The 25,953-nt window shown below is 37.2% G+C and overlaps 1 protein-coding gene across 1 annotated transcript in view; it reads left to right on the forward strand.

Annotated features, from left to right (window-relative positions):
- LOC107295182 (mucin-6) overlaps positions 1-25,953 on the forward strand; it is a 55,472-nt gene that overhangs the window by 27,890 nt on the left and 1,629 nt on the right. Inside the window, exons 15-30 of the mRNA XM_015824486.1 lie at positions 7,541-7,632; positions 10,015-10,147; positions 11,053-11,302; positions 11,482-11,534; positions 11,621-11,730; positions 13,853-14,004; positions 14,257-14,398; positions 16,263-16,373; positions 17,084-17,269; positions 18,255-18,494; positions 18,660-18,816; positions 19,431-19,568; positions 20,389-20,451; positions 21,517-21,552; positions 23,156-23,278; positions 25,066-25,284. Of these exons, the coding sequence (XP_015679972.1) occupies positions 7,541-7,632; positions 10,015-10,147; positions 11,053-11,302; positions 11,482-11,534; positions 11,621-11,730; positions 13,853-14,004; positions 14,257-14,398; positions 16,263-16,373; positions 17,084-17,269; positions 18,255-18,494; positions 18,660-18,816; positions 19,431-19,568; positions 20,389-20,451; positions 21,517-21,552; positions 23,156-23,278; positions 25,066-25,284 (2,205 nt within the window). The remainder of the gene's footprint in view (positions 1-7,540; positions 7,633-10,014; positions 10,148-11,052; positions 11,303-11,481; positions 11,535-11,620; positions 11,731-13,852; positions 14,005-14,256; positions 14,399-16,262; positions 16,374-17,083; positions 17,270-18,254; positions 18,495-18,659; positions 18,817-19,430; positions 19,569-20,388; positions 20,452-21,516; positions 21,553-23,155; positions 23,279-25,065; positions 25,285-25,953) is intronic.

The following is a 25,953-nucleotide window of genomic DNA, read 5'->3' on the forward strand; positions in this document are numbered from 1 at the left end:
ATCTCCAATTTTCCAGTCGAATCCAATCTCGCACCCACAGTAGAATTGTAGATTGATAGTATTTTTCCAGATTGGGGAGGCCGAGACCCCCCCTTTCCTTAACATCCTGTAATAATTTTAATTTAATCCTTGGTTTTTTCCCTTGCCAAATGAATTTAAGTATGGTTTGGTTGAAATTTTGAAAGAATTCCTTTTCTAATCTAATTGATATGCATTGAAATAGGAATAATATTTTAGGTAATATGTTCATTTTAATTACGGCAATTCTACCCATGAAAGAAAGCTGGAGATTTGTCCAGGTGTCCAAGTCTGTTTTAATCTGGTCCATTAATTTGTCATAGTTGTCTCTTTTAATTGTTACACACCTAGCTATTAGATGTATCCCTAAGTATCTTATTTTCTTTGTGATCTGAATACCTAATTTATCAACTAATTCGTTTTTCTGTGATCTAATCATATTCTTCACAAGCAGTTTGGTTTTTTCCTTATTTATTTTTAGGCCTGCCTTATTCACCCAGTACTTCCATTAGCCTTGTCCCTGATTGTAAAGGTTCTTCGAGTATGAAAACAAGATCGTCAGCAAAAGCTTGCAGTTTAAAAAATTCTCTCTTAATCTCTAAACCTTTAATATACTCATCCTTCCGAATTATTCTATTTAGTACCTCCAGGGATAGTATAAACAGTAGTGGAGATAGCGGGCAACCTTGCCTTGTGCCTTTTTGGATTTGGAAGTTTTTAGTAGTTTCTCCGTTAATTATCACTTTAGCTACCTGTTTGAAATAAATCGCTTTGAACATGTTTATGAAATTCTCCCCAAAGTCCATGTATTCCAATTGATTAAACATAAAGTCCCATTTCACATTATCGAATGCCTTTTGTGCGTCAAGAAAGATTAGTCCCATTTGTTTTTCATTGGGGACTTCATAATATTCCAATACGTCCAGTATGATCCTAACATTGTTTCTTATATATCTTTTAGATAGAAAACCGTTTTGATCCGTATGTATGAATTTTACTAAGAATCTTTCAAGACGTTTAGCCATTATGGCCATAAAAATTTTATAGTCCGAATTTAATAATGAAATGGGCCTGTAATTTTTAATGAACGCCAAATCTGAGTTGTCCTTGGGGATCAAAGTGATAGTTGCTTCTTCCCATGAGATCGGAATCTTCGCATTCTTCAGAACCTCGTTGAATAGGTCAACTAACACTGGACTTAGAGATTCTTGCATTTTGTATATTTCTGTTGGTAAACCGTCCGGGCCTGGGGCTTTATTATTTTTTTGTTTCTTGATTGCCTGAAATAGTTCCAAAGGTGTTATCTCTTTGTTTAACATATTTTTAATCTCCTCTGGAACTTTTGGTAGATCAGCTGATTGCAAATATTTTAATATGTCATCCTTGTTTTTCCGTTCTACATCTTCATATAATTTCTTATAAAACTCATAGGCCACCATTTTCTTCCTTTCATTCTGGTAAACCATCTCTCCTTTTTCATTGTATAGTTTGTTAATCCTCTTTTTATCATTATGTTTCTTTATCTTGTAAGCCAATCATCTACCTGGTTTATTGGCATTTTCAAAGAAATTTTGTTTAGTATGTTTTATTTGTTGCCCCAGTTCTTCCTTTTCAATAATATTTATCTTATGTTTAATTAAATCTATTTGTTGTTTCAGGTCGTGCCTTTGTGGTTCATTTTGTAGATTTTCCTCTACTCTACTAAGTTCTTCTTCAAGATTTATTTGTCGCTGTATTTTAGTTTTATTTTCCCTAGCCATATAAGCAAATTGCGACACCTCTCATGTAGGCTTTGGCTGTGTCCCATAAGTTTTGAGAATTTGTGTCTTCCTTTTTATTCATCTGGAAGAATAGGCCCATTTGCTCTTCTAATTTTAATTTAAATTCTTTGTGGTTTAAAATTACTCTTTTTAGAGTCCACCTCCTCGTTTTCTTTTGCCCTCTCCATTTAATTCTAATTGGATTGTGGTCAGCCCACGAATTTGTATCAATTATAACATCTTTCACTTCCGAATTTAGGTCTGTTGACAACCACGCCATATCTATCCTGGACCATGAGAGGTGTCGCCGCAAAAAATACGTATACTGCTTTTTCCCTGTATTCCTCTCCCTCCAAATATCCTGAATGTTGAACTCCTCTGCCATTTCTAAGAAAGTACTAGTAGTGTTGGTCTAATTCCTTTTCTGGTCTTATCACTTTTATAATCCAATTGTCTATCCTTGATCGCATTGAAGTCTCCCACTATACAAAAGTTGTCATAATCAAATTCACTAATAGTGCTATGTAATTTTTTATAAAATTGTTTCTGGCCTTTATTGGGAGCATAGATTCCCACCAGAGCTATTTTTATTTTGTTCAAAATTACTTCTATTATTAAGATTCTGCCATCTTCATCATTATATATATGTTTTGTTGGAATTTCCTCATTAATATATGCTACTACTCCTGCTTTTTTTTGTTGTGAGAGAGCTGCAAACATTTTTCCCAGTTTGGAGCAATTTAGTAAATGTTGGTGCTGTTTTTTAATATGCACTTCTTGCAGGATTATTCTGTCTAAATTCATCTTGCCCAATTTATTTAGAAATTTTTTCCTCTTCAGTGGGGAGTTAAAACCATTAACGTTCAGGGATATAATCTCAATTCCTTCTTTTGCCTCTTTATCTATATTTAGATCTTGTTACTATTGTTGGTCTAGACTCTTTAGCTTGTACTTCTCTTTCCACTAGCATCCTTGTTGATCTAACCTCTTTGGTTGCTTTAGGTCTATCCTCATCGTATTTCCCATCGTATTTTCAATCTCTATATCATCGCCACTCCCAATTCCCTTCTCTTTAATTTGTAGTTCCTTTCCTTCTGTGGGCTGTGGCGGGGTCTCACCTTCTTCTCATGCCTGTCTTTCAACTAGTTCCTCCTCACTTCCAAAATTTTGTCTATAGAATTCCTCTACTTTGTCTATTGTATCCAGCCGAAACTTCTTTTCCTGCCACACGACCATAATCCCTTCGGTACCAACCATCTAAAATTAATATTTTCCTTATCAATTTAGAGGTTATTTGTTGGTAAGGTCTTCTCATATCTCTCACCCTTCTTGGTACTTGCTTAAGCACAATTAGCTGTCAGCCTTGATATTCCAGTGGGTCGTCTCTGGTCCTAAATAATATTTCATCTCGGACAGATTTTTTAACAAATCTAATATGGACCTCTCTGGGGAGGTTGTGCCGTCTTGCATAGTTCGTGTGAATTCTATAAGTCTCATCGATCTCGCTTGCCATATCCTCTTTAGTAGTCCCCAGGGCCCTCGCCAAAATATCTGTCACCATTACCGGTAAATCTTCACCCTTCGTTTCTCTAATATTTTGGATCCGTAGGTAGTAGGCAGCCTTCTCTACTTCCAGAGAAATAACTGTCAATTCTAATTCCCTGTTAGTCTGAACTAATCTCTCATTCATTTCGTCTACTCTCAATTCTTCTTTTCCCATTCATCCATTTCCTGTAATTTTTGTTCGTTTTTCATAATCTGTTGCTGAAAACACTCAAATTTCCCATCCATAGACCTCATCTTTTCCTTGAGTTCCCCTGTATCGTTTCTCACTTCCCCTATCTCTTTTTTTAAGTCTTCATGATTTTTACACATCATCTCTTGCATTGATTGCAACATTAGTTGTAAATCTTTAAATGAATTTGCTCTGTCTCTTTGTGTCACCTCTTCCAAAGATCTTTGCCTAGCTGGACTTTGTTCCATTGGTGAGGTATGTGTTGTCTGCTTCTTCCCTACTCCAACTCTCGTAAGATTAGGGATGCTTGCATCTTTCTCAACTCTGCAAACCAGCCACCCCACTTATTTACAGTCATTCCGTTTCTCTCCAGAGTATCTAAACTATCTATATTAAAGCTAAATATATTGTGCTTTATGTATAATAGTAACTTATTAATTAAATATATTGAATACAATTATATACTTAATCCTGAATATCAATATATGTAACAAAAATCAATATTCACAATAAGCTTATCAGTAAATATAGTCCCAAGTCAATTTTTGATTAAAGGCTAGAATCCATCATTTCAAAAACTTCAATGGTTATATATTTTCCTTATAGTCCCTTATAGTATCTTTTAGGTTTTGAGATCAAGAAAAGAGATTTTATACTGCTTTCCGGTTTATACTTACAACCCAAACTAAGTATGTTTTAAGTCACAAGTTTGTTGTTTCCTCTTGTCTTCTTTCCCCTCCTTCCTCTCCACTTTCCCTTCTGCGTTGTTCTCAATTCAACCAGCAGGTGTCTCTCTTGCTGTTGTTTCTAATGGTCAGTCTACATCTCAGGGCAAAATGTCTGCTTCCTTAGCTTCTTCCGCGCTTTCACTCCGTGCTTGAACAAAGACTTTGCCTCGCGAAGTTAAACTTCCTTTATAGAAAGGGGGGGAGGAGAGAAAGAAAGAAAGAAAGGGGGAAAAAAAGAAAGAAGAAGGAAGGCAAAGAAAACTCCTCGTCAATTTGAAGTTCTCCAACAAGTGAAATTGCACCAATGCAGGCAACCCTTCTGTGCCTGAACTTTGTTTTCACCGCTAGTAAAAGAGCGAGGAGGGAAGCGCTCTCCTCTTATTCTTCTGAGCTCCTTAGATCGTCCTTTCCAGGAAACCTCTGGCAGGTTCTTTCACCGGATCACTCCTACTAAGATGTCAGGATTATTTTGACTGGCTCTGTCACATCTCTATCCCGCTAAATTACCGCTATTGTCGGTCAGCTGTCGGCTGTCATTTCTTCACGGCCATTAAGGGCCGTCACCTTCCTCCGCTCGGCTTTCCAAGGCTTTTCCTGAGTCTGCTGATCTTGGCCACTGCCAGAGATCGCTACTCAGGGCGCCTCTTGATTTCGGATCACCCTCCAAGAAATCCGGGACCTCGAAGAGTCCATCAAACGGTAAAAAGCAAGTGTAGACGTTCCGGAGAATCGTCCAACACACCCGTTCTTCTTGACAGCTGACCCCGCCCTCGCCATTTGTACTTTTTATCATCAGTGCTGCTGTCTCTCTTCTTTTCTGAAATATATGGAACAGTATAAAGCAGGGGTCCCCAACCCCCAGTTCGTGGACCAGTACCGGGCCACAGCATGCCAGCAACCAGTCCGCACAAACAAGCAAAGCCCCATCCGTGGGATGCAGGCAGCACACAAAACCACACACCTTCTGGTCTGTGGAAAAACCTCTCTTCATGGAACTGGTCCCTGGTGCCCAAAATGTTGGGTACCTCTGGTATAAAGTATGTTTCAATATACATTCAGTGAGACCCAGTGAGTTATGGTGGTTAAGGCACCAGCTAGAAATCAGGAGATTGAGAGTTGTCAGGCATAAAACCTGCTCGGCGACCTTGGGCTAATCAGTCTGTCTCAGCCCTAGGGAGAACCACTTCCAAAAATCTTGCCAAGGAAAGTAAGAGATTAATCCAGGCAGTTTCCAGAATTCAATAATTACTTGAAGGTGCACACACACACACACACACACACACACACAGAAGAAAAAAGAAAAAAGAAAAGAAAAGTTCAATAGCACAATTTTACACAGTATTAAAACTCTTAGAGGTACTTGGATTCTTTACTGTATAATTTGATAAAGGACAATGACATAAAATTGAGAGAATTCATCCCAAAACTTACTTATTTACTTACTCCATTTCACTTTCCTTTGTTTCACCTAGCACTAAGCTCTTTCATTTCAATTGACAGATAATGTACAGAATTTGGAATGACAAATGCCTAAAAAAAATTCTCTTTAATCACAATGGAGGAAGATGATATAATTAGCAGAAAAACTGACTGGTTTGTTCAGGGGGGGGGGAAGCAAATCTGGAAAAAGTATGGATTATTTATTTATTTATTGCTAAAAATCGGGGGGGGGGAGTGAAATGGTGATTTCTGGATTTGGTGACTGAATAAAGGATTGAATGAAGGAATTTTTTTAGCATAATTTTAAAGAGAGTGTTGAAAGAAAAATCTTCATCAGGGTCCAGTCCAAGCTGGATAAACAAAATGGAGACTGCTTTAGAAAGAAAGTTATAGTTTATTGAAGAGCAGAACCACAAGACATGAGGCTCTGGAGCAGCTGACCACATGTTGCTGGGAGTGGTGGGTTTTTATACCTTCTTAGGCTTTTTTGTTTGGAGTTGTTCTTCCTGTTCCTGTGGCATGAACTTTGACTGAGCTTCTGAGCATGTCCCTTGATATTTTGATGGTGGTGGGTTAATATTATGTCTTAAAGGCCATGTTTCCTGTCCTTAGAATTTGGGTGGAAATGTAGATTTCAGAGGTCTTTGTCTTTCTAATCTCATCAGCTCCAAGCTTCCTGGCTCCAACCTTTCTGAATAGGATTATCAAATCTGCATTTGTGAAAGCTGGTTTCTGAATTTCTGCTTGGGGGAGAATGGGGCTGGTTTCTGGGGGCTGGTTTCTGTCTTTTAAGATTTTCTTTCTCCATTACTGTATTCCTTTGGGAAATATAATATTCTGCTTTTTAATATTCCCCAAAATATTTCTTTCTCTGGGGGGGGGGGTTTGCTGTCCTCCCACAAGAGGGAAAGGATAATCTGTAACTGCCACAAAAAAAGATTGGCAGTCTCATCTTTAACTTTTTTCCTCTTCTTTCTCTAATTGTATTGTTTCTTGTACTTTTTTTTTCTTCTTTCTAACTTTAAAAATACATGTTCCAAGTTGATCTATGTAAAATCTGTAATAAATATTATATATAGATTTCTCCTTAACCATATAATTTACTCTAATGATTGTTGCCACCTTTCAATAATTGCTTCCTATTCGTTGCATCCTGATGAGATTAATTTTCTTTTCACAATAATCTGTGGCCTTTGCTATTATTATTTTGGTTGAAGAAGAGCTTTTTACAATATCTTACTTGAGTGTTGAATAGTTTCAGTGACATGATCTCCAATTGGACTGCATTCTTAGAGCTCAGGTATTGGCTACCACAGTCTGTGTAATTATTACTTGAAGCTGCTGTCTGTAAGTTCCCAACTCAAAATCATACAATATAAATACAACCGAGCTAAATGCATTTCCAGTCTGCAGATTATAAATTGTTATGGGAAAAGTATACATTGTTTTTAAAGTGCTAGGAAATAATTAGCCACTAAAAAAGCTAGACCTGTTGCAGCAGTTATAATATATTATTTAAACATTGTCATTCTACTTAAATGCATAAACTTTTGGATTTCAGTGATAATCATGCAAAAGGCTTCCTCATGAGTAAAAAATATTCATGCTATATAAATGGGGAAATTAACTAGGGAATGGATATTTTATATTCAAATTAAAAATATATTAAAATTGGCTAGGCTTCTAGGATCTTAAAGAAAATATAACAAAAATGTGACTTTCACTGGCATTTGTAGTGAGAAATTCAGCCAGGGAAATAATTATCAATCTAGTTTGTCTATGGTCTCCAAAGTTCTTTTAAATTTTCATTTTAAGATTAACTCTGATATCATTGAATTTGTTTTATACTTTTTCCCTAGAAATGTATGCAGAGACCCACTGTTCTGTTTTAAAAATGAATGCACTATTTCAGAAATGTCATTCTGTGGTGAATCCTGATCCATTTGTCAAGGTAGGGATTTTTGTGTTCTCAGGAGAAAGCTGCTGGACATTAAACTATGAAATGCATGACAAAATTCAGTAACAACTGTTATTTGGGATTTGATATTTTTCCAGATTTATTTTAAATAAGCTTTACCAGATCCACATTTTAAGAGTTTATGTGAACTAAGGAAGCCAGGCTCTGGGCTACAAACCAAGAGACCATTAGTCCCGTCTTAAGTATGAAAGCCAGCTGGGTAAATTTGCTCCAGTCACACTCTCTCAGCCCAAAAGGCTGTTTCATGGGGAAAATGGGAGAAGAAAGGAATGTTATATATATTCGTTCATATTGTGTATGTATGTTAGCTGCCTTGAGTTATTTATAAAAATAATAAACGTGGGGTATAAATCAATTAGACAAGGCAGAGCAGAGGCGTAGCAGGAATAATAACTCTTTTATAGAGAAGCATACAAAGGCCATCCCTTTCCATCAAAGATGTCTCTGGAAATGAATGGGAAGAATAGAGCTGGAAGGGACCTTGGAGGTCTTCTAGTCCAGCTCCCCGCTCAAGCAGGAGAACCTATACTATCTCAGACAAGTGACTGTCTAGCCTCTTCTTAAAAACCTCCAGTGATGGGGTGCCCACGATTTCTGAAGGCAAGCTGTTCCACTGAAATACAGTTGCATCAGGTCCATGCAGACCTTCTTCTTCTCTTACATGCTAGGATACAAACAATTTTCTGTGGCTTCTGATATTAGCCAGAGTCCCAAATATTAGACAGAGAAAGGCAGTGGAGAAGGAGAAATTAACCACACTAGATGGAACAGAACCCTCTATTCCACTGGACGTTCACTATAAAGCATGTTTGAACTGATTTATGGCTTCTGTAAAATTCAAAACCATTTTAGTGATAAATGGCCTCTTTTTCTCCAAAGGCTAAGCTAGTTTTTTTTAAATAGTCAACTCAACCAAATACTATTTCTCATCTTTTTTTCTTTTCCCCTTCTTTAAAAAAAAGTAGCAATCAGCAACCATCTCAATTTCTCTTCACATTCAAGTCAGCAATAATTATTAACATCATTAGAGGATGCTTTTTACAAGACCATGTTTTTCTCTAAATATGCTAAATTAATATATAATATTGGTTGCAACTTCAGCTAATAAAATATTTCTCACTGTGTTAGCATGACTTTTGATGAAATTTTGTCTCATAAGCTATTTAAGAAAACAGAGAGGAGGAAAATAATTCATGGGACATATAAGTCCTTGCTTTAGGGCAGTTCTCAAATATTAAAACACAACACACATACAGAGAGAGAGAGAGAGAGAGAGAGAGAGAGAGAGAGAGAGAGAGAGAGAGAGAGAGACTCTTGCAGTTTTAATCCTTTACAAAAGGATTGTTTGGTGACCTTTGAGTAATCTGGGATTTATTTCAAAAAAAAATGTAGTCTTGTAGTCTGGAATGTCATATTATGACATGTGGAATAATTTATCATAATAATGAGGCAAATTTGTAGTCCAGGCGAGAGAATTACCAAATTTGCTAGACTAAAGCACTTCAGAAAACAAGGCATTATTCCTTACTTCAATTTACACCACAGGACGATGAGTTTATGCTAAAGGTAAATAACGTAAACTGATAAACAATTTCTGTCTGAAACTGCCTGACATTTGTTATGCTTATATGACTTATTGCAGTAAAATTCCAATAAAAATATAGTTCAAAGTGGGCAATTTATCTTACCTTCAGCATTTTGTCAGAGCTCTCACTGAATATTACTAAACCAGACTCTCCAATTCTTCATTCTTTGTAGCCCAGGTTAGAAATTTCCCTTTTCTCCTGATAAATTATTCCATAAATAGACTCTCCAAATATATTTTATTGCTTTTAACAGTTCTGCTTTTTTAAAAAAAACTATGGATATACATTGCTGGGTTTTTAAAATTAGGTGTTTAGCCCTTTGGGAAACTGAGTCTGAGAAATTTGGTAGAAAAAAACATTTTAAACTTCTGAGTATTTGTGTTTTTTCAGAATATGACTGTGAGGGAAAATAGCCAGTTCACATTATCAAAATGCCAAAATGAGCTTTCTAAATTATAAGGAAATCAATATTTTGCAGTACTTCGACTAATCTTTCATTTAGTGTGCCATCAGAACCCACAGACATAGTTTCATTTTTATACTGAATAGCTTCTTTATTTTGGAATACAAAGTACTGTGTCTGTATTCGTCTGTGAAATGTGGACTTGTGTAAGGACATAGAGCTGCTCTGGAACAGTTTTCATTATTCACTAATAAAACAAATTATACTAGCCTGTTTCAGTGATATACACATATATCTGAACGAGTTCTAGTGCTTCAGCATTCAAGATTTCTGATGTGCTACTGACTAAGTTCAACCTGTTTTCAGAGATGTCAATATCAAGCTTGCAATTATGAGCACACCTTTCCATATATTTGTTCTGCTCTGGGATCCTATGCCCGTGAATGTGCTTTAAAGGGAATACCTCTTTGGAATTGGCGCAATATAATCGACAACTGCAGTAAGTAATCTCCAGATTGTTTTAAACTACAAGAATTCTCTACTTCGCTAAAGGGCTTCAATATAGAGTGCTAAATATACAGATAGTCCTCGACTTATGACCATAATTGAGCCCAAAATTTATGTCGCTAAGTAAGAAAATTGTTAAAAAGAGTCATGCCCCATTTTACGACTTTACTTGCCACATTTGTTAAGTGAATCACTGCAGTTGTTAAATTAGTAACACAATTGTTAAGTGAATCTGGCTTCCCCATTGACTTTGCTTGTCAGAAGGTCACAAAAGGGGATCACATGACACACACCCCAGGCGTGAACCAATTGTCAAGCATTCAAATGTAAATCATGTGACCATGGGGATGGTGCAACGGTCATAAGCGTGAAAAATGGTCATAAGTCACTTTTTTCAGAGCCGTTGTAACTTCGAAAGGTCACTAAATGAACTGTTATAAGTCGAGGATCACCTGTAGTTGATCTAGTCTTGATAATCTAAGTAGTAATGGATTTTGTAATTCTTCTCATATTATCACGACTCATATTTGTTGTTCTCGTATTATCATGTCCACACTGAGCAGGAATTTGATAAAATTACTGTCAGGATTCAAGAGTTCTCTGAGATGCTCCAAGTCCTTTTCCAGCAGAAGTCTAGCCTGGTTCACATTGTGAATGAGTTTGTATACATAGCGTGCTAACACATTGTGTAATTGGTTTTACCGGTTGCACAAACTGAAAAAACTGGAGATTATTTAGTAAACTGTAATTAAATAGCAAACTGAGCATGGTGTAAAGGGGAGATGCTTGTGTCGCTGCATTTCCAAATAAATAACTAGTGATTTCTTGTGTAAAGAGAAATGGGATCATTGAAATTTTCTGAACATCCGAAGCTAATTATGCTGTTTGTATCTGCAGCTGTATCTTGTACTGGAAATCAGACATTCAGCTACAATGCAGAAGCCTGTGACCGGACATGCCTGTCCCTCTCCAGCAGAGAAATTGAATGTCATCCCACTGATGTGCCTATTGATGGCTGCAATTGTCCAAAAGGAACTTACCTGAACCACAAAAATGAGTGTGTCCAGAAATCTCAGTGTCCCTGCTACCTGAAAGGCAGACAGATCATTCTGGCAAATCAAAACACAATAATTGATGGATTTACGTGGTAAGTCTCTTTCTGTTAACATTTTTCCACATCAGTTGAAACGTGGCTGTTGAACACTAAACTGGTTCAAGAAGAAAATTATATAGCTTCTCATAAATGATGCAGGCTCAGACTTTGTGTAAAAATTCTTGAATCTAAATATCTGTAAGAGCATTTTAATATACCTTTTTCTTTTCTAGCTACTGCAGTAAAGGAAATCTGACTTGTATGGGCAAACCAACAAACCTTTTAGGTATGGATCTCATTTTCTTTCCCAGAGTATCCCTTTCCCCTACATGACAAAAAATCACATTATGCTTGTCTTATTTCCCTTTGCAGAAATCTGCAGCCCTCCAAAAAAGTACATTTCATGTTCAGCCTCCTCAGGAAGCAAATATGGGGCTGCTTGTGCACCAACATGTCAAATGCTGGCCACTGGAACTGACTGTGTGAGTCAATACATTTGTAATACTTAGGGGCTATCCAAAAGCATGTGAGAGATTGCAGTAGCTGTGCATGATGAGGAGACTAGTTGCATTAATTCTATGATGTAATGTCCTTACTGAAATGTTACGTCTTTACAAGCCAGTCTAAAGTTTAGCCCATGAAATGAAATGCATATTATTGGAATATTGATAGCATTGCGCAAAAGAAAATGATCATAAATACAAAATAGCAGCAATATTTCCCAGGTATCTAAATAATCAAGGGAGTGAGCAGTATTATCGGTCATCACTGCTTTGGCACTGAAGTTGAGCCCACAGTCCAGTTAGTTCCTTATGGATGGTATGATTCTGATGTTTCCCAAAATTAAAGAGACAAAAACCTTCTTGCAATCGGTTACTATCAAAGGGGCTGTGGGTGATGAGAGCTGTTTCATATCAGAAGACTATAACTCTGTGCTTACAAAGGAAATGAGAAATGTTCTGCCCACTTCCCATCCCATCAGCTTTACACTGCAGCAGAAAAAGAGCAGACCTACAGCATGAGAGCCACTACAACCTGTTTATATATCTCATGAATTTAGAGGTTGCAATTCTAGACTCCTTTTGCTGGGAGCAAGGTCCACTAAATTCAGTGGGTCACGCAAGTAAGCATGATCGTACTGTATGCCTCATTCCTCCAGTCTCAATATGTGCTCTCATTTTAGACTTAAGTTTGGGATCTATTCATCTTCATAGTTCCAAAGCCATGATCTGATATGAAGTTTAAAGTGTTAGACTAGCCCAGGGAGACCCAGTTTCGAATCCATTCTCAGCCACAGAAGTTCACTAGGTGACTTTGGGCCAGTCACTCCTTCTTATTTGGTCTACCTTCCTCACTGGGTAGTGGAAGTGGAAAATGGGAAGAGGAAGCACTTTGTGCATTGACTTCAGCTCTTGCAAAAGGCGGAATAGAAATCTAAGAAATAAGATAAACAATAAGCAACAAACAGACTAAAACATATGGATGCAGATGCTCTTTATAGGTTATCACAGTGATGTGGAATTCATACAGGAATGTGGCCCAATGTGCCAACTATATAAAAGACCTATTGTCAAGGAATTGTTTAAACAAAACACATCTGGATCTCTACCTTTCTATAGGAAAGATGAGGATAAGTGAAATCATATGTTCATCCACTGTATACCATCATGTATATTCTCGCTGACACGTGGATGGTTGTCATAAATCACCATCTCTTTTGCAGATGGGGCAATATATAAAGAATATCACTTATTTTCACTGATAATCAATTGCTCCAATGACACTGTGGTATCCAGCAATTTTTGCATATGACAAAGTTTATGAGGACTTTGTTGATTCACAGCTTTAAAATTAAATTTCTGTGGGGAAAGGTTGCAAGAATATCCTTTATAAAAATCTTAAAGCAACATTTGGAAAACTGCTTACTTTTTAATTTCAAAAAATCTAGTAGCAGTATTGTTGTGTTTTCTGAGACTACTCACCACATATTTATAATAAAACTATTTAGAGGTATCATTTAACAGTCTAAGGCAGTGATGACGAACCTATGGCATGCGTGCCAGAGGTGGCACTCAGAGCTCTCTCTGTGGGCATACATGCCATTGCCCCAGCCCCAACTCCCACCATGGCCCCCTCCTCACCAGCAGCCCCCCCGGAGGAGAGTTGCCCCTGAGCGTGGCCCGCACTGAGCAGCACAGCCAAGGACATGGCAGCTGGGCAGCGGGGACAAGACTCCGCTCTCACGCCCCATCGTGTGCAGATGATGCTGCGGGGAGCAGACAGAGGGCATGGCCGCCATGTCGCTGCTGGGCCGCCATGGCGATCTACTATGGTGGGCCGTGGAGGTGGTGGGTGGCCCTGTGGGTGGGGCGGGGCGGGCAGGGGCAGAGCAGGCAGGGTGGGGGCAGTTTTTGGACATTCGGTCTCTAAAAGGTTCGCCATCACTGGCCTAAGGCAATCATGGAGAAGTTGAATGTACTTAATATATTTTTAAAAATAGTCAATCGTTCGGTAAAGCTAGGTGCATATGTGTTACAGGCAACCTTAGTTTTCCATATGCTGTTCTTAGTACATGACAGAGTCTATATGCCTGATCTTTTCCAGATTCCTACCAAATGTGAATCTGGATGTGTTTGTGCACCTGGACTATATGAAAATCTAGATGGTACATGTGTGCCACCTGAGGAGTGTCCTTGTGAATATAGTGGCATTTCATATGAAAAAGGAGCTGAAATTAACACTGGGTGTAATACATGGTAAGATTTGTCATTCCAATCATTTGCATCCTTGGCCAAATTTTGCAAGATTCAGTTAGGAAATGTCACATCTCAGCTTCTATACAGTTCATTACACTCCAGCTAGTGAATCATCCAGCTAATCAAATATGTGACCTTAGAAAATAAAATTAGTGTCATACGAAGACATCAAGGAAGTTGTTTTCACAAAGCAGCGTGCATACTTTTTATCCATTTCAAATCTTTCTAACAAGTACTTTATATCTTTATCAGTACCTGCACAAGAGGAAAATGGAAGTGCATTCAGAATTCCAAGTGCTCTTCTACATGTAGTCTCTATGGGGAAGGTCACCTCACCTCCTTTGATGGACAGCACTTCGCATTTGATGGCAACTGTGAATACATATTAGCTATGGTATTTTCTCTTTTATTACACCTTGCACACCTGTCAATTATGTCCTTAAAACATGGTAATTAGGTATGCTCAAACTAATAAAAAAATTCAAGGCCTGTGGTCCGGAGTAAGCTCAGGTAGTCCTTGAGTTACAATCATTCATTTAGCGACCATTCAAAGTTACAACGGCACTGAAAAAAAGTGACTTACCACCAGTCCTTGCACATAAAACCATTGCAGCAGCTCCACGATCTCAGGATCAAAATTCAGATGCTTGGCAATGGGTATCTATTTATAACAGTTGCAGCATCCCAGAGTCATGTGATCACAGACTTGTGACCAAGCCACCTTCTGACAAGCAACGTCAATAGAGGAAGCCAGATTCACTTAACGACCACATGATCCGCTTAACAACTGCAGCAATTTGCTTAACAGTCATGGCACAAAAGGTCAGAAAATCATGACTCACTGAACAACTGCCATGTTTAATAACAGAAATTTGGGTCCCTACTGTGGTCATAAGTCAGAGGTAGGCAACCTTGGCTCTTTTATGACTCGTGGACTTCAACTCCCAGAATTCCTGAGCCAACTGCTGGCTCAGGAATTCTGGGAGTTGAAGTCCACGAGTCATAAAAGAGCCAAGATTGCCTACCCCTGGTCTAGGACGACCAGTATTGAGGAAAAAAGACATTCTGAAATATTTATGCCCATCCTTTTAAATTAGGATTAGAGGGTGCCTTTAGGACAGAATGCCATAGCCTGTGGTTCCAGGGCTAATGTGACTCTTTGGATATGCCACAGAATTGTAACATGACTGACAAAAATTGCCACAGAACTGCAACATGACTGACAGTAAAAATCATTGTGTATGTGGTGAGGAATCTAGTTATATTTAATTAATTCAAAATGAAGTATAATTTAATTGAATCACATTTTGTTTTTGATCCTAAACTAACCTTTGTCCTAATCTTAACCATTTGTTTTTAGAGCAGATCTTCACAGTGGAAAATTGATATGTACCCCAATCTTATTATTTATATTATTAATTACCTGATTTACACTTCTGGATTTGACAACAACAGCTTTTCCTGACAATTAAAAAATATAGATGCATTTTCACAGAAAAACTAGCCTGTAGAAGCAACCTTTTCATCACCTAATGTTTTTGTGCGGCTTTCACTGCACAAGATACATTGCATGTTTATTGTTAAGTATCATTTTTACATTTAAAAAATGATGTAAATAGGAGTTGTAATGAATTCAAAGAACATCTGCTAATATCTCCTTTACATTTTAATTCCCTTTCCACTAATCCACACTCATCTTGATACTTTCTATGCACTTTACATATAGGGGGAAAAAGACTAAAATTATGTTAAGCATTAAGGAAGTGACCTTTGACATCATTAAAGAAAAACTGGAAATAACTTTACAAAAAAAGAGAGAATGAATGAGGGCTGAGATCTGCTTACAATAACTGTTATCCTTTTATGTATTTAGACATGATTGCTCTCATTTAAATAGAAGTGGAACGTACCGTTACAGAAAACATTTTGTCCAAGTGGGCTTGATAATAAGGCAACTTCAGTGTTCAATATTCCTCATAATTCATCATCCTTAAACTGGAATTGAGTGAATCAACTCTTCAAACAGAAAATGCCTTCAAAAAACAGGAGCATCCTCTGACAGTCCTATAGGTAGAACCATATACTAGGAGCATCCCAAGTGCAAAGCTCGATTAGTATCATGGTTAGATCAAATATCCTTCAATCTGCTTGGGTCTAGGATTCCAAAGTCCTAAGGGGCTGTATTTGAACCTTAATTCATTGCATGTATTTTTACTACCCTGAATAATCTAATTATCTGTCTGTGCATTCCTTCCTAGGATGGCTGTGACATGGCTAAATCCTCCCATACTTTTAAAATAGTGACTGAAAATGTTGTTTGTGGAAATACTGGGGTCACATGTTCCAGAGCAATCAAGCTCTATCTTGGGGTAAGAACATGCTATAGTTACTATTATGCATGAGGAACAGTGTTGTCATGCTGAGTGAATGGACAGAGACTTGAGAAAAGTGAGAACTATTTGTTAGGAAGGAATGTGATACAATATCAATCAGTGGTACATTTTAAATGACATTATACTCTACTTGAAAAAATTGGTCCACAAATCCCAGTGACCTGAACCACAATCATACCCAGGGGGTAGTTGTGGTGAGAAATATTTTTTTTTCAAATCTTAGGTAGTGTGCATGGTGACCTGTTTTCCTTGACAAATTGGATCTGTCCCAGTGTGATATACTGTATGGCAAATCTAGAAAGAGATATAAATAAATAAATAAGATATAAATCTTTCCATTCAGTCAGAACTGAAGAAACTTCTTGCATGAGAAGTGAAACATCTTCAAGGAAAAACAAAGAAAGTCCAGTTGCGTTTTGAAAAAATATGTTTGGGACAAACATGATCTGGATGACTGAGAATCTCCATAGACATTCTTCTATTTATTTATTTATTTTTAACTGAAAGACTCTGAGATTTAGTCTGATTTTTCTATACTCTGCAACTGAGCTGTGATCCTACTCCTCATATCCATTTTGATTTGTTGCAACGTATTCTCTCTTAGGCTGGGGATGTTGGAAAGGGTTTAAATGGAACTAAAAATAGATCTGAGACTATTTTTTCATTTCCATGTATTTTCTTGGCAGAATCTGACGATCATCATGGGAGATAAAACATTTAATGTTTATGGTAGCAATCCTCTGATACATTTCTTCATAGAACAGAACACACTCCACTTGATTATTCAGATCACAATCCCTGGCAAATACAATATGACCCTGATCTGGAACAGGCACATGAATCTATTCATCAAGCTTTTCAGAGAAACAAAGGTAATGGGAAGTAGATTTTTCAAGCTTATTTTCCAAGAGAAGTAACACACGTATTCTAACTTCATGCATTAAAACCAAATCTTATGATTTGGGCATCTGAGGTACAAATTCTCACCTGCTTGACAATAAAAAGCAGCTGTTTGTTTGTTTGTTTGTTTATTCATTCATTTATTTTTCACATCTTAAACCCCCCCCCATCTCCCCGAGAGCAGCTCTGGCAGTGTACAATTTAATCAATAAAATGAAGCTTTAATACTGTTATTAGCAATAAGAGTTGTCCTTTCACAATATAGCTAATCAATACCTGAAGCTTTGTATTCTTCTTCAGCTCTCAGAAAATGAATTTCTGGTGACATATGTATGAAGTTGAGTAAGTAATTCCAACATCATGATATGTTCTTCTAGGTATCATAAGGTATCATAAGTTGAAAACAGAAATCAGGCAGGTGCAATTGCTGATTTCACACACCATGCTAAAGCTTTTATTTTTCTTTCTTTTTGCTTTAGCCTAGCATTGTGTATGTGTGGATCTGTCTAGTGATTTTCAAATCATAACATTTGGCGTAGTTGTTATGATCAATGCTATTATGGCTTGCTTTGCACTTAACAAATCCACAGCATAGTGCAATTTGGAAGAGCTATCTACCATTCATTTTCTAGTATTATATTTTTAAAGGCCCATCAAACACATAGGCATGTTTTCTCTATTCAGAACTACCCTTAATTGCTTTTATTTGTAAGAGGAGAAAGACACAGCTTCCCATATTTTTATCTATGAAAGGAAGCAACAGGGGATTGTAATTTTAAACAAATAAATAGTTGACTAAAAGGGATGTTGGCCAATTTCTCTTGTCTCCTCTGCTACTGCCACTGGCTATTATCTGCACAACCTGAAATAACCAGTGTCTCTTTTGCAACTATGAAAATATACATTTTTATGGCTCAATGCAGTTTCCACAAATGATTTTCTTCTATTTTAAACTAGGATCATCTTTGTGGCTTATGTGGTAATTACAACGGCAATGTAAAAGATGATTTTGAAACACGGAGTAAATATCTAGCATCCAACGAATTTGTGTTTGTAAATTCCTGGAAAGAAAATCCTCTCTGTGGAGATGTGTCCTTTGCAGCTGATCCCTGTACCAAGAACCCCTATCGCAAAGCGTGGGCAGAGAAACAATGCTCTATTGTCAACAGTCCAGTATTTGCCCCCTGTCACAATAAGGTAAATGCCTGAAAGGATATCCCTTTAATGTATCCTGTGTGTCCATGCAATATTAATCTAATTAGCACCCATTTTTCTTACAATTATCACTGGCCTCTGCTGAACACAAGGATTATATCTTCTAAATCAACCATTTTCAAACTAACCTTTTGTTCCTCACTACAGGTATACCGGATGTCTTACTATGAATCTTGTGTCCGAGACACATGTGGATGTGACAGTGGAGGAGATTGTGAATGTCTGTGTGATATTATTGCAGTCTATGCAAAAGCTTGCTTAGACGCTGGGGTCTGCATTGACTGGAGAACTCCTGATTTCTGCCGTAAGTTTCTTCTTCTTGAAAAAAAGAAAGTTGAAATTCTTCTTCAAGCCCTTTGCTCTCTTTTCAGATTGTTGTATAGTATGTCTGAATTGAAAAAAGGCAGTTATTAAAATAGAGAAATGTTTAGGCTATCCAGCTCACATGCTAACTGGGGCTTCCTAATACGATGAATCATGATAGACAACCTTCAGCACAGATTATTTGTTTTTTGTATTGGTTTTTACAAAGCTGCAAAAAATTTTTGACTATCTTCTGTGTGCAGTTGCAGGCAAATGAAACTAACCAGGGTAGAAATATTCTTCAGCTCCAAGGAGCATTTTGACAATGCTAAAAGCCAACACATTAAAACATATCTCAGATTAAGGAGCTACTTGCAAACATTTCCTTGACTGATTTGGAATGAGTTGTAAAATCCACTGGCGATTCATTTCTTTTAAATTTAATTCTGTACAGATCTCTATATATCAGAAATCAACTTGTCAACTTGATTTTCTCATCTTAAGGGAGGGCAGAACATTGGCATCACTGTTATAATTCATTATCTGTCTAAGTGAGCTTGTGATTAAGTGGTTTTTGTGATCTTTTGAACAATAACTTTCTTCACTTACTTTTAGCTGTATACTGTGACTACTTCAACACCCACAAAAAGATTGGCATGGATTATAGTTATGTCAATGAAATAAATTGCACTTGGCATTATCGTCCCTGTAAATGTCCAAATATGTTACCGGTAACAGAAGTCAATGTTGAAGGTAAAATAAGATTGTTTGCCTTTTCAGAGTACAAGTTATATTAGTCACGAGTGTAGCAACTGTCTCCCACAAGAGATTGCCCATGAAGTCTCTTTCCCACAACTTTTTCTTGATACTTGATACCAGATATAACTCCAGACACTTGTCCAAATATTTAGAGCAATTATGACATTGATTTCATGTCTATGCACAGCTTGTCACAGTTTTGAACACTGAATTCATCAAACGACTGTAGTTGCTGCTTATGAGGCTTAAATCAAGAGAGAGATCTGATGTTGTTAATATTAAGAATTATAAGGTCTAATTAATTAACAATTACTAGCTAATTAGTAGAGTGTTGCAGAGAATGCTGGCTTCTTCAAATAATTTGTCCTCAAAAATCTGTCAAAATAGATTCCAACCTTACACTAGTGGTCCCTATCTTTTCCAGACTGTGGAAACATAACTGTTAAACTTACTTTTGTTATCCTATCATCAATACCAGAAGATTAATTAATAGTTAAAACATTATATAACTGCAATATTTAAAGAGAAACATTAATCTTGCAATAGTCAAATTGTCTAGGGTCTGATGCAACAAGCAAAAGAAAGCTAGCAGAAACTTAAGAAAAATACCTTTTTTTTAAAAAAAAATGGTCAATATTTTTCAGAATGTTGTGTGGAAAATCATGGGCCCAAATGATCAAATTTGGAAATGTGTTATAGTTAATTGTCCAAGGCTCATTTACAAATGTTAGTAATCTCTTAATTCTTATTTCAAAACCATTGTTTAGCTGAAAGAATGCATAATGTTCAAGGTGTATTTTACCCTTTCTTTCAGGCTGTTACAACTGTTCACATGAAGAGTACTATGATTCAAAACAGAAAGCCTGCGTACCCTGTGGTAAGAAAAGAAATCCAGTTTTAAATAACAACCTCTATATTCAGAAATGTTCTTCAAATCTACCCAACTTTACTGATTTCATTATTATGAGCATGTTGTAAGGAATAGGCCATATTTTATAAGCTCTTAAACCCTGACTTTTGTTGGTCTATCTACTTATTATGATAATTTAGGAAATATACTGTGTATATTATGATGGCTAGAAAATAATTTTTAATATAAAAAAATTAGATTTTTCTTGAATGGGATGTTAATACTGAATGTAGCTAGAATATAGCTTCACTATGGAAATGGACACAGTATCGAAAGAATATCACTGACAGTTATTTTATTCAACAATAGCTTGCCATCTTAATTGTGTCAACAAATTACAATTGCTTCATGCTTAATAGTTTGTCAGATGAATGCACCATAAATTCACATGGCAAAACCAGTTATACAAGACCAGATCATCATAGTACAGGTAGTCCTCAGTTAACAATGGTAACTGGACCAGAAACTCCATTGTTAAGTGGACCATTTAATAAGTATGACATCATGTGACCATGCTGCTTTATGCCTGCATTTCTGGCACTTTTGGCTGCTGTCATTGAGTACTTTATATGACTGTGACCGACAACTTCCTGGCAGTTTCCCCATTGACTTTGCTTCTGGGAAGCCAGGAGGAAAGGTTGCAAATTGCAATCACATGTTCAAGAGATGCTGTGATGGTTGGAAGTATAGATTGGTTATTGAGCATCCAAAATGCAATCATGGAACCACAAAGATTACATGCAAGCAACTTGTAAGTATGAGGACCAGTTATAAATATCATGCCTTTGGTGTCAACATAATTTCAAAAGGTGTCTGAATGAGTGATTGTTAAGTGCGGACTACTTGTATTCACAAAATATGTGCATTTACTGTACATTATGTAGTCACATTATGTGATTGCTTGCCAATAAAGCTATAAGTATGTTGATAGGACATCAAAATGAAACAAATTAGTGCCCCAAGATCTCTGGATCCTTTTCACAATTCAAAACATTTTATAATTTATATTACACTTATGCTTTCTTTTCACAGAACAGCCACCTACCACCACTCCAACACCTATAACAGGTAAATACAACATTTAAAATATCTGAATTTTTAGTGTATTATATTGTATTTTTCTATTTCTATATTCCTATGATTTTGAGAGAAATATGTGGGACTCATAACCTAGGCAAAGGTGACTGAAACATGCTTCAGGGACATCTCCAAAGTGCTTTTTTGAAAGGTAACTAGCCTTTTTTTGTCTTTGAAGGCGTTTCGCTTCTTATCCAAGAAGCTTCTTCAATTTGACTGAGTGGTGGGGAATGGAAGGAATTATATTCCTTGCAGCCATCTGTCACTAGCAGGGTCATTGATGCCACTTGGTGGTAGTATTGTAGCTTGTCAATGGCATTGTCCATCAGTAGTAGTTGTAGGAAATCGAGAATTTTTTTTCTTATAAGTGCTGCTAGGATCTGTACTATCTACATTTGAAAGACAAAGGTCACTTTTGTGAAGATAGCAAAGTCCACATTCTGAACAGAGAGGACCACTGGTTTGGAAGAGGGTTCAAAAAGACCATCTACATTAAAACTAAACAGCCCTATCTCCACAGAGGGGAGAGATACAACACCACCTATCTCCTGTTTAGAACACAGTCTCTTCAGGTTCCACACCCATTTGCACTCTGATTTAGGTGACCTTAAGGGCACAGATAAACCCCCAAGTGGCCTTGAAGTGAAACATTTTCAAGGAAAAAACAAGAAAGTCCAGTTGTTTGAAAAAAAACACCTTTGGGATAACCATGGTCTGAATGACTGAGAATCTCCATAGACATGCTTCAGGGACATCCAGAAGTGGCTCAGGCAGATACCTCCCTGATACATGAGGGATAAGAAGGGTTGGCTGGGGATACTGCACCAACACACTTGAAAGATTCTGTTATTATAGTCAATCTCAATAAATGTAGCTAGGGTCTTTCTATGGAATTGATTTTCAGGTCTGGCCAACCTGGTGGGGCTGACAATTAAAAACTTTCCAAAAGATACAACTGGAACAGAAAAAAATTGGTTTCCTACTTCATTAAGGAGAGAGTCCCCCACTCAAGGATCAGTCCTGCTATTGAAAGTAGGCTTTGGGGCCAAGGCATAGTTTTACAGCAAGGAGAAAGTATTGATTTCTATTTTCCAGCATAATAAACAATAAAGAATCTGGATAGGAATGCCAGACTCACATTTCCTTATTTCATGAAGCTATTTTTGGATCCTGGATTCTACCCCCAATTTACAAACATTGAAAAATCCTGAATTTTTAGTGCTGAATTTTAGCTGGAAACTGTTAAACAATAATATGAGGTTTGGTTTGCAAAACAAGTAATACAATAGGTATGTTATCATTATCCCGAAGGTGCTTTATCTAACAATCTCAACTTTCATTCCCAAAATGTATAATAAACACAGACTGCCCTCAACTAAGGAGAGTACCAAAACTCTGCTCTCTTTATGGCAACATCATTCTATTACCATCGTTCCTCTTATACTCTCTCAAAGGAAAGGTACCCCGATCCTGAGCTATACAAGCTATACAAAGTGTCTAGACTAAGTAGGCGCAACAGTTTTCCTTTTCTCCTTTTCATTTCAAAATTTACATAAGCCTAATCCTATTTTTTTAATGTTTTATATTTTTGCAGCCACCACAACCCCACTGGAAACTACAGCAAGTTCATCTCCTTCTACAGTATCAAGCACTTTGAAGATCACTTCCACTACCACAATTCCCCAAACCAGCACCATAGTGTCTACACATTTTACTGGTATGTCATTCCCCAAAGCCATATAACAGTGGCCTCAACTGCTCCTTTAAACAATTAGCACATATCTCCAAACACTCTCTACATTCCCAATTATGTCTGTCAATTTTAAGTCAATACCAATCTTGCAGGATCCAATCTGGGTTGGTCACCAAGATCAGACATTTAGTCTTCTGAGTTTCTGGACACATTCTGGTGAGAAAGAAGTTCTCTGAGGATGGGCTCCAGCACAAGTTCAAAAGCTTGGAAGATTAGACCTATGGTCCCAGTGGCTGACCCAGATTGGATCCTGCAACATTATCCCAGGACATGTATATTTGCTGTGCTGTTCCACTCACAAGCACACATGCAACTGTGAGTTAGTGAGTTTATTAATATTCCCCAGCAATTCCCTTCATTAAAAACCCAGAATTGTCCCAATTAAGCCCAGCCAAAAGCAGATCAATGCCAATCCACAGAGCAATGGCCAGTGAGTCCACAAGGCACTTGAAAGTTTCCCAAACAAAAAAAAATCCACTAGGCAAAATTAAATCCACAATACAAAAGGGTTCATAAGGCAAGAAAAGTCCAGGGTTCACAAGGCACAATCCAAAGTCAAGACACAAGGTCAATCCAAGGCAAGGCTGGAATCACAATGACCAGGAAACACATAGCTAAGATATGTATGCATTGTTCCCAGCATCATCTCCATCTGTCTGCTGTACTAAATAGCCAGCTTCTGGTGCAGCCCATAAAGAGGGACAAGGCTGCCTTCTTGTGGGTAATCAGGATGACCTTCACTGCTCCTGCCTTACATGTTTTCAGATCAGGTGCAGAAGGCAGTTCCTTATCATCATCACTAACCAGTTGTAGCTATGTGCTTTCCCTACCTAAGGCCTTAGGGCTGTCCTGCAGCTGTGCTTCAGCCAAATCACTCTTAGCTGGCTGCTTGGAGCCATTGACCAACTCCCTTCCTGAAGTGTCTGGGACTGGTTCATCCTCCTCTGAACTGACATCTGGAGAAACACCTGGAGGAATCATCACATTTACCTTCATTCGTGAATACCAAACTTCTCTATATCAACTTTTGCAAGCTTTACACATGTGATAACAATTATCTCCCTTCAAACATGCCTGTACCAAAGACATACAGAACAATCACCCCAATTATATGTATATGACCAAAGCAATTCATGTGATCACAGTTATAATAATGAAAGGTTCCCATTTTAATGACTTGTTTATTAAAAATGTTAAAACATACAAAAAGGGCTTTTACTTTGAATTGGCATAAAAAGATAGGGAAGCATAATGCTGATCTTACTGATGTCACAGCAGTCAAAAAGCAAACCTTATTTATTTCTTAAAAGTCTGAGGATCTTTCTACTTTTAATTAAATACAACTTTTAAAGATCATAACTTAGTGCAGTGATTCTCAACTTTAGGAACTTAAAGATATGCAGACATCAATTCCCAGAATTGATTTTTCAATTTTAACAACTGTGTGATCTAGGAAATTTTGGAAGATCACACAGTTGTTAAAATTGAGAAACACTGCAAGTACATCTTCTCATCATTTAATACTTTGGTAGCTAAATATACTTTCTAACTGCTCAGAAGAACACGTGTATATCTTTTTCCAATTCTCCTTTTTCAGAAAGCTCAGAAACAACTTTAACAGCTATAGCATCCACTTCAACATTAAGAAAACACTTAAAATCATATTACAAGTGGCAATAATTACTATAAATCTTCAGATGACTACTCTTTAAAGATTTATTAGATAAATTAATGTTTTCTTTCAACAACAGCTTCCACAACAAGGAGAAGTAGCACACCAAAAACAACAGTAACAACTTCACTGTCAGTAACAACACGAACTACTGAATCGACTGAATCAGCAAAAACCATCTCATATAAACCAATAATAACACCAATGACAATTCACCCAGTAAGGCCAACTGTTCCAACAGAACCATCAATTCACAATCAAACAACAACTACCAGTACATTAACATCACAATTTACAAGTAAGTACATAAGGTTGTAAACAACAAAAAGAAATTTCAGAATTCTGTAAGGGCAGCCAACAAAATTAATTTTACTTTGGTTCCACTATAGCTTCCTTCCCCCCTCCAAAGTTATTATTAGTTTATAATATACAATACAATGGAAATACAAAATTAAATAGCGGAAAATATGGAGAAGGGAAGAGGGAGTAGAGAAGTGAGGTAAGGGAGAAAAAAAGAAAAAAGACGGCATTGACTTCCAACTTCCTTTGGTGCAATAGATAGTATCAACTTGAAACCTCAACTTTTTACTTATACAAAATAATATAGACTAGCCATAACTAGCCACCCCTAACACAGGGGTGTCAAACTCAAAACGTCACATGACGTGTTGCGACATATCGTAACTTTTTTTGCCATTGCCGGCAATGGGGTGGGCATGGTTTTGCTATGATGCATCCAGCCCACGGGCTGGCAGTTTGACACCCCTGATCTAACTGGTAAAACCCAAAATCAAAATTTCATTTTTTTCCACCTCAAGCACAAAGTCTAGAAGGAGTATTAAAAGTATTCGTATTCTTTTCTTTAATCTGTACAGTCAGTTTAGCCATCTCTGCTAGCTCCATCAGTTTTTGTAACCATTCCTCCATTGTGGGAATAGATGTGGTCTTCCGTTTCTGAACATAATCT

Source organism: Protobothrops mucrosquamatus, unplaced genomic scaffold, assembly GCF_001527695.2.
Source record: "Protobothrops mucrosquamatus isolate PMUCROS unplaced genomic scaffold, P.Mucros_1.0 scaffold2254, whole genome shotgun sequence".
NCBI classification, from domain to species: Eukaryota; Metazoa; Chordata; class Lepidosauria; order Squamata; family Viperidae; genus Protobothrops; species Protobothrops mucrosquamatus.